We start from the raw sequence: 15,064 nt of genomic DNA on the forward strand, positions 1-15,064 counted from the left end.
TTGATCTGATTACTTTTTACCCATTTGAATGCAGATCCTTACTTCTGGTTGTTGATTGCTTTGATAATCAGGTTCAGCAGAGTCAATCAGGTGTCAAAAGCAGGATCAGAATTAGAGGAATTGGATCAAAGGCATAATTTGCTTTCTTGATCAGGATCTAGGGACTCAGGATCAAAGTCAGGATTGGGGTCAAATAATCTGGATGAAAATAAAGGGATCAATGACATGATTTACCTTCTAGATTGGGATAAAAGAAGTTGTGGTCAAAGGTAGGATCAGAATCAAAGGACTCAGGATCAGTAATCAAATGCTAGATCGAATCTCTGATCCAGAACCATACAAAAAAAATTGGTCTGCTCTTTCTGGACCAAGGCCTACCTTCTCCCAAATGTCTTTTTTCAGATCTGCTTATCTTCTTTTGAGCTGTCCTGCTGACCAACTAATTAACAGCCAAACGCAACAAAAACGTAACCTCCATGTAAGATGCGCCGAGTGATCCGTTTTCATGAGATGTGGTGGCGTAACAAAGCTGTTATATTTTGTCACTGATGTGGATTCCTGGGAAGATCCAGGAGATTCTTTTCACTTTTGTGGATATTATGAGATGACATTTTAATACATTTCTTCTGAACTGTATAGAAATCAGTGTCAGAAAAATCAGAAATGGTCGAGTTGGTGTTGTTAATTTGACGTGGTGGTTTCAAATCAAATCAATTTTATTTAGATAGCGCCAAATCACAACAAACAGTTGCCCCAAGGCGCTTTATATTGTAAGGCAAGGCCATACAATAATTATGGAAAAACCCCAACGGTCAAAACGACCCCCTGTGAGCAAGCACTTGGCGACAGTGGGAAGGAAAAACTCCCTTTTAACAGGAAGAAACCTCCAGCAGAACCAGGCTCAGGGAGGGGCAGTCTTCTGCTGGGACTGGTTGGGGCTGAGGGAGAGAACCAGGAAAAAGACATGCTGTGGAGGGGAGCAGAGATCAATCACTAATGGTTAAATGCAGAGTGGTGCATACAGAGCAAAAAGAGAAAGAAACACTCAGTGCATCATGGGAACCCCCCAGCAGTCTAAGTCTATAGCAGCATAACTAAGGGATGGTTCAGGGTCACCCGATCCAGCCCTAACTATAAGCTTTAGCAAAAAGGAAAGTTTTAAGCCTAATCTTAAAAGTAGAGAGGGTGTCTGTCTCCCTGATCTGAATTGGGAGCTGGTTCCACAGGAGAGGAGCCTGAAAGCTGAAGGCTCTGCCTCCCATTCTACTCTTACAAACCCTAGGAACTACAAGTAAGCCTGCAGTCTGAGAGCGAAGCGCTCTAATGGATGATATGGTACTATGAGGTCCCTAAGATAAGATGGGACCTGATTATTCAAAACCTTATAAGTAAGAAGAAGAATTTTAAATTCTATTCTAGAATTAACAGGAAGCCAATGAAGAGAGGCCAATATGGGTGAGATATGCTCTCTCCTTCTAGTCCCTGTCAGTACTCTAGCTGCAGCATTTTGAATTAACTGAAGGCTTTTCAGGGAACTTTTAGGACAACCTGATAATAATGAATTACAAGAGTCCAGCCTAGAGGAAATAAATGCGTGAATTAGTTTTTCAGCATCACTCTGAGACAAGACCTTTCTAATTTTAGAGATATTGCGTAAATGCAAAAAAGCAGTCCTACATATTTGTTTAATATGCGCATTGAATGACATATCCTGATCAAAAGTGACTCCAAGATTTCTCACAGTATTACTAGAGGTCAGGGTAATGCCATCCAGAGTAAGGATCTGGTTAGACACCATGTTTCTAAGATTTGTGGGGCCAAGTACAATAACTTCAGTTTTATCTGAATTTAAAAGCAGGAAATTAGAGGTCATCCATGTCTTTATGTCTGTAAGACAATCCTGCAGTTTAGCTAATTGGTGTGTGTCCTCTGGCTTCATGGATAGATAAAGCTGGGTATCATCTGCGTAACAATGAAAATTTAAGCAATGCTGTCTAATAATACTGCCTAAGGGAAACATGTCTAAAGTGAATAAAATTGGTCCTAGCACAGAACCTTGTGGAACTCCATAATTAACCTTAGTCTGTGAAGAAGATTCCCCATTTACATGAACAAATTGTAATCTATTAGATAAATATGATTCAAACCACCGCAGCGCAGTGCCTTTAATACCTATGGCATGCTCTAATCTCTGTAATAAAATTTTATGGTCAACAGTATCAAAAGCAGCACTGAGGTCTAACAGAACAAGCACAGAGATGAGTCCACTGTCTGAGGCCATAAGAAGATCATTTGTAACTTTCACTAATGCTGTTTCTGTACTATGATGGATTCTAAAACCTGACTGAAACTCTTCAAATAGACCATTCCTCTGCAGATGATCAGTTAGCTGTTTTACAACTACCCTTTCAAGAATTTTTGAGAGAACAAAATGGATTTGAGAGTACAAATGGATTTATGTTCACCGTTGTACTCCAGATTTGACATTCAAGGTCTTTGCCATGATGTAAGCAGTCTTGGGTGTCTCACCTTAAGGTAGCTGAGCTCTGAACTATGAACAAACTAAGCAAATGAAGAGCAAGATGTCAAATTCAAAACAAAGTCATAAGACTCTGGGAAGCTTTGTGAGCACAAACAGCAGTGTGTGATTACAGGCTTGGTACCTCAGGTTCAAATTCCAGGCATTTGTGGCTTTTTTGAAGGCCATCATTTGAAGAATAAAAGTAGACTGCAGCACTGGCCATTCTTTGTGTTGGAGGTCAGTTTCAAGCACTTGCTTTTTGTTGTCATACGTCTTGTTGTCGTCTTGCATCCTTGTTTGTGTGGCAATTTCACTATAGATGCATCAAAATTATTTTTTTCCAAAGCCAGTTCAAGTGCACGTGAACTGCAAACAAGCACATGACTCTCTGGGCAAACACGCAGTTGATATTATCCACCTACCATTGTGATAATTCCATGTAAAGTCTTAATACCTTGGTAATTTTTCAACAAAAGGTGTTTGTGCATACAGAATGTCAAAACTTGCCAAGATTCGATTTGTGATTTTTCTGGACCAAAACGTAAGGTGTTGATTGCGTTTTTGCTGGCCTCTGGTTTGAGGTAGTGGTACTTTGCAGGAAATTAGTCAGAAATTAAGGGGTTGAAGATTTTGAGGTCTTGTTGATGAGTTAAAAAATAGGGTGTAACGCTCTGGGCTGTGATGGAAAATTTTGTAGTTCTGCGAGAAGTTGATTCTTTTAATTTACAAATGAATTTATCTTTCAAGGCTCACTTATATTCTCGTAAGGTACTGTCCAAAAGAATAAGTCCTTAGATACGAGTGGCCGAAATTCCATTGCAGGGTGGTTGGGTTCATCATTCGAGACAGGGGGAGTAGCGCTGACACTTTTTAATGGTAGATATATGGCCTAGTTTTCAGTTCCATGTTATACTATGTTATCCTGTCATGGTACTCCAATGTTATCTGCTCCCCGAAACCATTCCACATGCTTCAGTCATTGAGCTTCATGCTGCTAAAACTCTGTTACAGCCAAACGTTTGAGAATATTTTAGTTAGTTAAAAAATAATCAGAAAAAAAAAACAGATGGTCACAGCTCAGATGAAGACCACCTAAAGTGCAAGAGATACTTTCAGAAAGTAGCTACATGAAGGGAAAATACATTGCTGGAACACTGCTCACAGCTTTTGAGAATACCCTCAATAAGAACTAGCTAGGGAGTTCTGTTGACTACATTAGACGAGCCAGTGACGCAGGTCACTGGTTATCACTATTGGATTTTTTTTGTTTGTTTTATCTTGCGAAGTGAAACGTTCCTGTGAACAGTCTCGCGAGGGCCTTCATCCAACATCTGACCATTTACAAGAGATTGAATATGTCGAAGCAACACCTTATCTGATTGTCTAATACTAAAATGAGGGCATCATGTGGTTCATACTACGTTTAAAATCAATTTCTAGTTCATATCGGTTAATTGTTGCACCCCCCCCCCCCCCCATAGTCGCTTATGTAGCACTTTAGAATCACGTGATTGCATCACCTTGATTATGTTTTCAAGCACAGCTGCTTCTTGAGTATCTGGGTTTCTAAAAGGAGTGGCAGACAGCTGCGGCTAATAAAGCATGTGTTGATCGATGGGAATACGTTGCTTCTGTGGTCTCATTGTTGACAGAGGATAAGCTGCGAGCTTGCTGTTGTGCTCTTCAAGTTAGCTTTTAATTAACGTCCGGCATCTAGCACAGCCTAGCAGGGGCTGCAAGCTTACAGGTGCACTGTCCAAACAAGGAGAGTATGACAGGAGGTGTCTAAAGGAGCAGGAGAAGTAAACTGAACATAAAGTGACAGAATGAAAGGGATTTAAAAGAAACGGAGAGGATGATGAGCACAGCTAGGAGAGAGAGAGAAAAGAGAGAGAGAGAGAGCACTGCAGGCTGCGTGCAGGAATGAACAGGCAGAGCAATGCGAGCCCATTTGCCGGTTTCACCACCCATTCATTCTCCGCTGTGAGGAGCGAGGGACTGTGAGGCAGAAAGAGTGAGAGAACCAGAGCGGAGTGCACCAGTGAAGTGGTGATTAAAGAAGAGACAGAAGGTGGAAGGAGAGCGATAAGGGGGAATGACAGAAGGCTGTTGTTTAATAAGGAAAAGATAGCGTGAACAGAAAAAAGAGGAATTAATAGGGAATGTGTCGTAGGGAAAGGGAGATGTAGCGAGTCATTCATCCACGCCCTGGGCTGTGGTGAAGAAAGAAAAAGAGCCAAGAAGACACAGGAGAGAGCATGAGGACAGGAGTCGGAGGAGGAAAATAGGTGTTTGTGTGTCCGTGCACGCTGGCCAGGAGTATGGGCTGGCTCGAGGATGGATCTGGATTCTACCTGCATGCCTGACAGAGAGGTATTCTCTCTGCTCCTGGTGCTGTGCTGCCTTTCCCTCCAGCCCACTGAAGCCTGGACCTCAGTGGGGAGGCGGTGGACGCAGGGACACATCTCTCTACCTCCTCCAATCGTCACCTCGCCCTTCACGCCGTTGGCTACCTCATTGAAGGTTCACCCGAGATGTGAACCAGAGAGCAACGCACAGGTAGATAGACTTGGATGCCTAGTTGCACTCACTGAAAAACTGAAGCAAAAAGGTCAGACGAGGGAATATTGAGCAGTGATGAAGAGAGGAGCGGAGTTCTCCGTGTATCAGGGTGGCAGCCCAGCTCGACGGCCTCCCCAGCCTCTTCCTGATAACCTCAACCTCCGGATCAAACAGCGCTCACTCACAAACTTGACCCTGCTTAGTGATGGCGAACAGCGGATTTACGCCTTTGAGCTTGACAAGTCACCGCCTCCTCTTTCCCACTCTCAAAACTCTTCCTTGCACTCCCCACAGCGGGCAGGAGGCAGTCTGCAAGGAAGCCCTAGGAAGGAGCCAGCCGCAAGGGGTGGAGGTGCCTGGGGTACAAGAGCTCGGTCCCTGTCCCTCTCCCTCACCAAGGTGCTTTCTCAGTCAGAACACTCCCACATTCCAGTCCCTTGGCGATGCACAGCCGCAGGCAGTCGCCCGCAGAGAGCATCATACAGTGGCCACCCGAGATTTGAACCTCCACGGAAATCCAGGGAGGATGTAAGAACAGATGAAGAGGGCAGCAGCGGACGATCAGAAAAGGAGCTGGCAACTGGAAGGGCTGGTGGAAAGCATGGTGTAAGGGAGAGGGGTGGTGGTGGCGGTTATTGGGCAGAGGAGGAAGTTTCAGAGGGAGGCCCTCGTGAAGGGACAGCTCAGCTGGACCAGGAGGTGATCCTCACCATGCTGGGTGATCTGGAGAAGGTGCTGCACACGCAACCTCGTCCGCGTAAGTACAGCGACAACCAGCCAAATTGGAAACCACTTAAATTTAAGTGTTAAAATTTCAGGTGCATTGAAACAGGTGCACAAAGAAGTCCCTCACTTTTTCTGTTTCTAATGGCCGCTTTTGTCACCCACAAACAAGGCGCTCAGCTTGCAGCTCCACAATGCATGCGGCTCTGTGAATTTAACACCTACACTCTGACCTATCCTCACAGGCGCACCGTTGTCGCTTCATTAACAATGAGCAGCTTTTTCTTTTGAGCAGCCTGAGGCATGATGCAGCATAAAGCGACACCACCTTGAGATACACGCGCTGGAACAATCACCTCCCACTCCTCTGACTCTGCAAAAGCACTCTTTTATTCCTAACGCCTCCTTCTCTGCCTCTGAATCACACTGCAAACCTGATCAATAACTCATTATTGCACCCGTCATTGTGTATGTGCACGTGTATCTACCATGTACAAGTTGTGTGTTTGCATGCATTTTTCATTGCATATTAATGCAAAGGTTATATATGAAATTGTTTTGCACCCCGGTGAAGTTGGCTTTCAAAGTATCCAGCTGCTGTTGCGGCAGTTTCGTCTTCCAGCCTCGAGGAGCATTTTGTCGTTTATGCGTATTAACAAGCTCTCGCTGCGCTGTGTGGAAACACGTTCAGCAGCAGGGCGATTAAAATTGACGCGTGGATACACGCATTAGGGTGAGAGCGCTACCTTAGCAGCAGTGACTGACAGCCAAAGCTGCATCTGGGGATTTTTCAAACAACACTGCAGTGAGGATTCAGCTGGTTTAGTTTTCTGTTGTTACGTGCTTCACTGCCTGTGTATTCATGTTGAAGTGTGTGTGTGTGGGGGGGGGGGGGGGGGGGGTACAGAGAGGTGACTGCACCATCACCTTTTGGGGTTGCACTTCCCTTTGGAATAAAAGTGCAATTTTACTGTTCCTATTTGGGGTTCTCAAATTTGGGAACCCTCCCTTCACCAGTGAAGCAGTATAATTATTAATTTATTATAATAATAACTGAAGACATTGAAAAAACAAGCACGCATTCTGCATATTTATTTGCACCGTTGCCTTGAGCAACGTGCTGTTGAGCATGAAGTCTGCAAGTCAAAATTCTGGTTATCCTCATGAAAAACATGCAGTAAAACATCTGAAAAGTAAAGCACAACAACTTGCACACATCTTGCAGATTGGGCAGTGGGCAGGTGGTGATGGCATCACAGAAAACAAAATGGTGGGTTTCTGCACCTCCACCAAAAAAAAAAAAAAAAACCAAGGAAATTTGCATGAAGTATTCACACAAATTTTGTCATGTAAATATGTTGCACGATTTGCCTGGAATTATACACATTTCCTTTCAAAAATGTATCTCCCTAATTTTAACAGTAATAGTCTTGCTATCAGCTTGGTAATTATTGTTCCCTAACAAATCAGTTTAATTCCTTTAAAGCTTTCCTTCACGCTGCTGTTAGACTTTGCAATCTGCACTGCTCCCAGTAAGTGTATATATTTACTTATTTATGTCCTAAGTCAACAAAACTGCATTGTTTTTGTTCAATTCTGCTTCACTGTGCACACACTGGGTTTGTTCTACCACTACATAGCCATGCTGAGGTATTTTACTTTCCCCCACTGTTGCACAATTGCTACTGTCACTGCTGCTGTGACATTGCAAGTTTTGTCCAGCATGGCTAATAAAAGAATATATTTTCTTAATTCAACTTTTTTTGCAGTTCAAAGTATGTTTCGCATGACCTGCTGTTTGGGAAGCACTGGAATTAACTTAAGGTTTAGGTTGGTTGTAGTTTTGTTCAATGCATATTTAATACACAGCCGACAGGCACTGCGCATTTTAGCCAAATGGTGCTCCTTGCGGTGACAAATTTGAAGATTCATTTTCTATAAAGTACACACATCTAATGTTTATATTTTTCCATGATAGCAATCTTTGTGCAGCAACTTAATGTGCATAAAAGGCTGGCAAATACCATACCCTTAAATGTGCACAGATACGCAACATATATACTAATTTTTTATTTAATTCAATGCATTGAATACATGGAAAAACTTTGAGCTGTATTTAAATATTTTTAATATTGTGTTTCATGTTTCCACTTTACTGAAAATGTACTGAACCATAATTTTTGTTCACTGTTCCATCCCTATTTTTTGACATACAAGTTGCATGGAGTATAAGTGATAGAACCTCCCAAACTAGTAAAAAACTAGTAGAAAATACAGTACTGCAGCAAACCACTTGGGGGCAGCTGCTATGATTTTAGCTTCACTTTTCAAATGCCGAACAGTCCAGCTTGTTTTTTTCACTATGGTCGGCTTGCATGAATTAAAAAAAAAACTGAGATAGCAGTGATTTCAGTTATATTGCACAACCTGTCTTGAACATCACTGGTTCTACAGAGTGTGTGCTGTTTCCATCTTCCTGTTGAATTTAGCTGTAGTGCTGAACTTTCTGTCCGTCTTAACTGTGTGCAGGTGAGACCTCTCCTCCTTTACCACAGTGCAGGGCACAGACACACTCACATAAAAGAGCGTTAACGGACACATGCCTTGGGTTCCTCCTTAATGTTGCATGAAATGTCCGTTCATGATGGAGGCTCAGGGGCTGGATGTCCTCCTGTGTCTTCATAATGGGATTGTAATTTGCACTTACTCAACGAGGCCCTGGTGAGAAGTTGGAGAGGTGCAGGGACGACACAAGGTAGGAGGAAAGAAGGAAGAAAAAAACCAGAGGTCTTCTTCAAATTAAATTTGTCCTCTAAAACTCTGTTCAGTGATGGGATGCAACCTCTGGGAAAGGGATTATTATTATTATTATTATTGTTATTGCAATTAAGTGCATTAATAATAATCTACAGATTTTTTTTAATTAATTGATTAATCTGTTTTGGAAAGAATCTATTAATTATTTTCTGATCAGTCGAATAATCCTCTGTTCAACTAAACCAGTAAATCAGAACCATAAATTCTACCTTTCATCATTGCAACTAATTTTGTATCGTGCCACAAAAGTAATCATGAATGAGTGAATCATTATATGGTTTGTATGAAAAGCACTGGCCCAACCTGATGAACAGCAAGTAATTCAAATGTCAGCGGTGCGAGTCTGTGTAGTGGGGTGTGATTTGTTTCAACAGTTGTTTAACGAGGCCAGTCTCTGGCTTCACGAGGCAGATCAGCTATAAAATCAAAGAGCAGACATGTAAGGGATGTCTGCGGGCAGTGATTTTCTCCTTGTTGTGAATCTGATCCAGTCCTTTGTTAGCATCACTGATGTGTTCCAGGTGGTAAAATTACCCCCGCCATCAGTGTGAATTATCACACGGCATTAAAAGAAATCATGACATTTTTAATGTGTCTGTCATGCGTTCACATGTTTCACATGGTTTATATATCTGACCACTGACCCAGGGTGACAGCTGGATGTATATCGTCCTTGGTCTCGTTGAAGGATCCTTGCGTACCGTTGAAATGAATTTGTGTCAAACATCAGAAGACCTGTTTGGGGGGGGTATTCCTTGCATAGTGAGGGAACACAAACTACAACATTTTATCCATGTGGCACATTTCTTTGGGTATGATCCAGCAAGTAGGCATCTCAGTGTTGAGGACCCCAGCAAATAGACAAGGCCAAGGACAAACCCACTTTTCACATTTAATTTAGCAGGTAGGGATGGACCAGTTGTCTTCCTGGGTGGTTGTAATCCACAACCCAAGGCGGTTCTGTAGTGTGGTGCGGTGCTCCCAGAGTGGAGCAGACCTTTACTGATGCACCATTAAAGTAATAGGCTTTGGTTGCACGATAACATCAATATATTAAATGCATTTTGTATAAAAATAATGAGTGCATGAGTGATAATCATGAGTGCATCAATAATTACCTGATTTATTAGGTTTAACCATAACCATTTATTTATGGTTATGGCAAAACGTGTACAGTGTGCATGTTTTTACACTTATTCAAACTCGTTTGAATAAGTGGAAGACAATCAAGACAATCTGAGTCCGTGGACATTTTTTAAATCAAGTCTTAAAACGTATTTTTATTCTCTTCTCATGAATAGTTTTTATTTCGTATCTGTTTTATTCCTTTATTTGTTTTTTAATTATATATTTTTTATTATTTCTGTTTTTATTCACTTATTTTAAATTTTATTTCAAACTATTCTATGTGTGATGCCCTGAGGCGACTTTTGTTGTGATTTGGCATTTTTATAAGCTGATTAAACTGAATTGTTTGCCCTTCTAGTTGCTGAATTGGTCATGAATAAATATATGAAATGTTGAGAAGTGTCAGTTTCTCTTTAAGGCTGGGTTTGCTGCACATTGATTATCAGCTCAGCAATCACGCTTCATTGTCAGATAATACGTATCCTTAAAAAGCTGTGTTTTCACAATGTTGAAAAAATTCATCATTCATCATGGTCTCTGCAACCTTCAGTCTGTGTAATTTCTCTTCATTCTACAGCACCACTTAAGCTACACTAATCTGTATGAACTCTGATTGCCCGTTGACTCTTAAAAACAGTTTTTAGCATAAAATGTAACAATGTAATGTTGTTCATGAAAGATGTTTAGAACCAGATCTTAAAGTTCTGCTTAAACAATAGCTTGGGAGTCTCCAGCTTTTGTTTTTGACTAATACCCAGTGTAAGTTGCATTGGAATTTACTTGTTTGGACCATTTATAAGTGGGTGGGTCTTTGTCAAAACTGAGAAAACTTGATACTTCCTTGTTTTGAACAGTGGAGCTGTGTGTGTGTGTGTGTGTGTGTGTGTGTGTGTGTGTGTGTGTGTGTGTGTGTGTGTGTGTGTGTGTGTGTGTGTGTGTGTGTGTGTGTGTGCACGTCTTACATCTTCCACCATACACAGCCATCCATTCTGAAGCACAACCATGTCACTCCTGAAAACAGAAATGAGTTTGTCAATGAACATCTAAGCACACCCGTCCAACAGATGAAGACGAGCCGTAGTGGGGTGCGCTTAATGATCGTCACAGATGGACTGTGACAGTTTGTTTTCGTGCGCGAACACCCACAATGCAGAGAGAATTCAGACTATAACTTTACAAGATGCCAATTCTTTAAACAACGACATCAGAACTTAATGTTGTAACATCTAAAGCGCTAAAACATGCATCTGTCTCTTAATTGTATTATTGTCCGTCTAATTAATGCTGCAGAATGATCACATCTCCTGTCATCATTTGCCATCTGCCGCTGCAGATGACAGCGATTCCGCCGTAATGTATGGAACGTGTTTCTCTCCCATCCGCTGTCCATGTTGAGCAGCCAGTGCATAAGTGTGCTGAAACAGGGAGCGATACCTCGTATTAGCTGTTAGCTAATGCTAACTTGTTATTCCCACTTGCTGGTCAACATCATGATCGGATCCGCATCCAACAAAAGCACTGAGATGTGTCATTGTCTCTGAAGTTGCACTTTGCTTTACATAAACTATTTTTAAAAAATGCAAAAACATGTTTGCATTGTCGTGTATACCCCCTCTCATGACGACAGCCACACGATGGCGTTTAGGAACATTGTATTTCCATACTTTTAAATAAAAATACCAGAAATACCCTTTTCTAACACACATTACCCTGCCAGTGGTGCACCAGGGATTACTAATCACTCTTGTATATGTGTGTGAGTAGAGTCAAGATTTAACTGTCCAGATTATCTTAGAATACAGGACAAAAGGCTAAAGATTTTTTATTTTTTATTTTCCAGGGGGCGTGTCCCTGGACTCTCCTAATGGAGGTGTTTTGTCAGGATATCGCTACAACCAATAGGGCAAAAAGGTGACATGCAGCTTATATCAATCAGGAAATCATTTGTAATCAGAGTATGGTGGTGTTTTGATGACATCACAAAAACACCTGAAATAACATCTTAATGGTCAGGAAAAAAAAATTGCTAAGACATTTCCACAACCGATATGGCTCCAAAACATCAGGTAATTATTGTCATTATGTGCTACAAGTGATGGCACTAAAACACAATGAAATGATGTGACTGTACTCCAAAAATCCCTTTTAAATTCCTAGATTTGAGGAGGTGACAAACTCAAGGTTAGAGAGGTGGGCTTGTGCCCAGAGGATATTTGGTTTGATTACATCCTCAGACAGGAAAATCACTAAAGTCCCTTGGTCCTCTGCCCACAAATTGTTTCCGGTGTGCAGCTGAGCGCATTGCAAGGCAGCATGCTGACATTGTGTGTGTGTGTGTGTGTGTGTGTGTGTGTGTGTGTGTGTGTGTGTGTGTGTGTGTGTGTGTGTGTGTGTGTGTGTGTGTGTGTGTGTGTGTGTGTGTGTGTGTGTGTGTGTGTGTGTGTGTGTGTGTGTGTGTGTGTGTGTGTGTGTGTGTGTGTGTGTGTGTGTGAGGCATCATTGTGAAACGCTTTTAGCATCTGCATCATTTGGTGGTTTGCTTTTGCTGGTATTATTCCACGTGTATCTTATAATGACTGCCATGGTCTTAAAGTGGTTTTATGTGCAGGTGCACAGCAGTGGCGGTTCTAGAGTGATGTACTCCCTGGTCGAAACCCCCTGCGTGCCCCCCCCCCCCCCGCACACTAACGTGGCCACCACCTCCGCCCCACCACCCATGAAAACACTAACTTCGTCCAGAACACCCACAGTCCCACAAATTAACTCACAACAGCTATTTTCAAGAACAAATTTCCGGTTTGAATGACTACTGCAATAACAAACACAAAGAAATTGGCACAGTCTACTGTGTCATCATCCATGGACTTATCTGCAATGATCATCTCAAAAGTTTGCAGGAGGCATCATAATTGTTTGCCACAGTGCTCACTATCCGTGATGTGAAATTCCATCGAGTAGGAGCATTTCTGGGCAACCTTGAGCAGCCTGCAGACTCAAGAAAAGACATCCTCTTTGTGGATTTTGAGAAAAATGTGGCAAACCCAGAGAGTGATGCAAAAAATATTCTGCACTCAGATAAGCATTTAGCCCCCTGAGACTGAACCAGATTCAGTCTGTGTGCATAGCAATGCACAAACATTGCACTGGGGACTGTTGCTTTAACTTTGGCCTGCAAACCATTGAGAGCTGAAGCCATGACAGCAGCCATGACTTCTTCGTAAGGAAGACTATCAAATGGCTTTGCCAAAATCCGGTCCACAACATTCAAATTGTCTGCCATCATGTGCAGCTTGCTACCTAGCTAGCTCGCTAGCCGGGACTGGCGTGAGGCTAGTGTGAAGTTTGTCCGCCTGTGAGTGCTTTGTGACGATGGAGGAGCTCAGCAGCACCCGCTGCTCGGTAGGGACAGAAACTGCGATAGAAGTCAGAAAGAGTGATAGAAGTCAGTCTCCAAACACAAGCAGCTACAAAAAAACCCCACCAGAAATAGAAGCTCGATTTGTCGCTAGTCGTTTTTAACAAAGAAAATGCCGCTAAGAGGATTAGGAAAGTCTCCGGTTCAACTCAGAACAGAATGAAAATTAAAAAATGCTCCCACGGCTATTTACATCAAAAGATCGCTGACTCGCTCATTTCGCTGTCAATCAAAAAGGGATTCAGCCTCAGACAGATCATCCAATCATCATGCAGAAGCTGAGCATCTGGGCCAGCCGAGGCCAGCCCACTGCCCCATAGACCTCCAGACACGCTGAGCGTCCCATGGGCGGGACAAAGCCCAGCATTTACCCAATGACTCGTCTACTCGTCTTGTTTCGCTGCAGTCTTTGCTTTGCTATTGAACTCTGTGGACGCTCAATGTCCACACTGTTTAAAGCACTGTGAAGCTGCGGGAATGAGTGAGAGGAAAGCCACCATGGGACGGGAGGGGGAAGGTCGTGCCGCTCCCTCCTGCGATGCTGCCTCGGGCAGCTGCCCGGTCGGCCCGCCTCCAGGACCGCCCTTGGTGCACAGTATGTGTTGTTCTTTTTGATGCCTTTTTTGTGAGAAATACTGATCAACTGTTTCCACCAGCACCATTCATCTATTCTTGGCACTGAGCTGTGTCACAGGCAAACTCAGGGTCCTTTCATACCTCCAGCCTCCTACCACTCCCATCTTCCCTCTTTTCTCTGAGTCACAGTAATCACAGTAGCTCAGAGCAGTCAAATCAGCGCACAATGACAGAGCGCAGCTTCTGACTGTAGCAACACACCGTTGCCTGGTTGAACAAGAGCTGGTAGCTCATTCACATCAACCGTGAGACAACTTCCGTCTGAAAGCACCTCAGAACTGCACAGCAGTGTGATGTCATCCATTCTGTCTCCTGCCACTTGTTAATTACTCTTTTGCCGTTCCCGCCTGCAGATATAAGGAAGCTTGACATTCGAACACAGATGCTTAATTGGAGCAGACAAGCAGATACTTTGGTCTGCAGCCACTGCTTGCAGCCCTGAAACGTTGCCCATGCTTGCTTACTAACAGCTACTCCTTCGAAATACGCCTGTTGCCTCATGGAACAAGTGTGCCTCATCTGCAGACGAGGCACCGAAAAGTGCACGAAACCCACAAAAGCTTTCATGCTGGGAGGCAGAATGCAAAGACGTTGGAGTGAAGTGGCAGCGTTTTGCCAACAGATGCAGAGGAACTCTGACACAGTTTGCCTTTGCAGGCACGACCATGTCCCCGACTCTCTGACAAAGCGTGTAGTGTCATGAGACGACATTTCGCATTCGCCTGAAGGGAAAAATGTCAATATCACATAAAATAATGTAGCTACTCTTTGGAGTAACAGTACTGCGTGCATGTTTGGTTGACAGGATTTTTTTTCCCCCATTCCATCTCTGTAAATCAAACAAAATTTGTGTCTCCAGGAGAAGACCCGGAGACGAGACGCATGAGGACGGTGAAGAATATCGCTGACCTGCGGCAGAACCTGGAAGAAACCATGTCCAGCCTACGGGGGACCCAGATCAGCCACAGGTAGGCACAGACCTGCTGCTTTCCGTTTTAATGACCAGACTGGTTTCTTTTAGAGCATTTATACAGCTGGTTCAGGTCAGGGGTTCTCAACCCTGGTTCTCGTGGAACCTCACATGAGCTAATCAGGTGTGTGTATTGAAAGCTACAAAATGTGCAGGGCAGGTACTGCCTGAGAACCATCTGATTAGGTAACAGCCCATAAACTTTGTCTGTTGTGTAGCAAGGCTCATAAATCGATGATGAATCTTTTCCTAGATGTCAAATATCCTGCGATTTACACTGAACAAAAATATA

The 15,064-nt window shown here is 43.0% G+C and overlaps 1 protein-coding gene across 5 annotated transcripts in view; it reads left to right on the forward strand.

Annotated features, from left to right (window-relative positions):
* nav3 (neuron navigator 3) overlaps positions 1-15,064 on the forward strand; it is a 442,110-nt gene that overhangs the window by 326,411 nt on the left and 100,635 nt on the right. For all 5 annotated transcript variants that reach the window (XM_034162968.1, XM_034162969.1, XM_034162972.1 and 2 more), the window contains exon 10: positions 14,662-14,770. In XM_034162968.1, the coding sequence (XP_034018859.1) occupies positions 14,662-14,770 (109 nt within the window). The remainder of the gene's footprint in view (positions 1-14,661; positions 14,771-15,064) is intronic.

Source organism: Thalassophryne amazonica, chromosome 22 (genome assembly GCF_902500255.1).
Source record: "Thalassophryne amazonica chromosome 22, fThaAma1.1, whole genome shotgun sequence".
In the NCBI taxonomy this organism is placed as follows: domain Eukaryota; kingdom Metazoa; phylum Chordata; class Actinopteri; order Batrachoidiformes; family Batrachoididae; genus Thalassophryne; species Thalassophryne amazonica.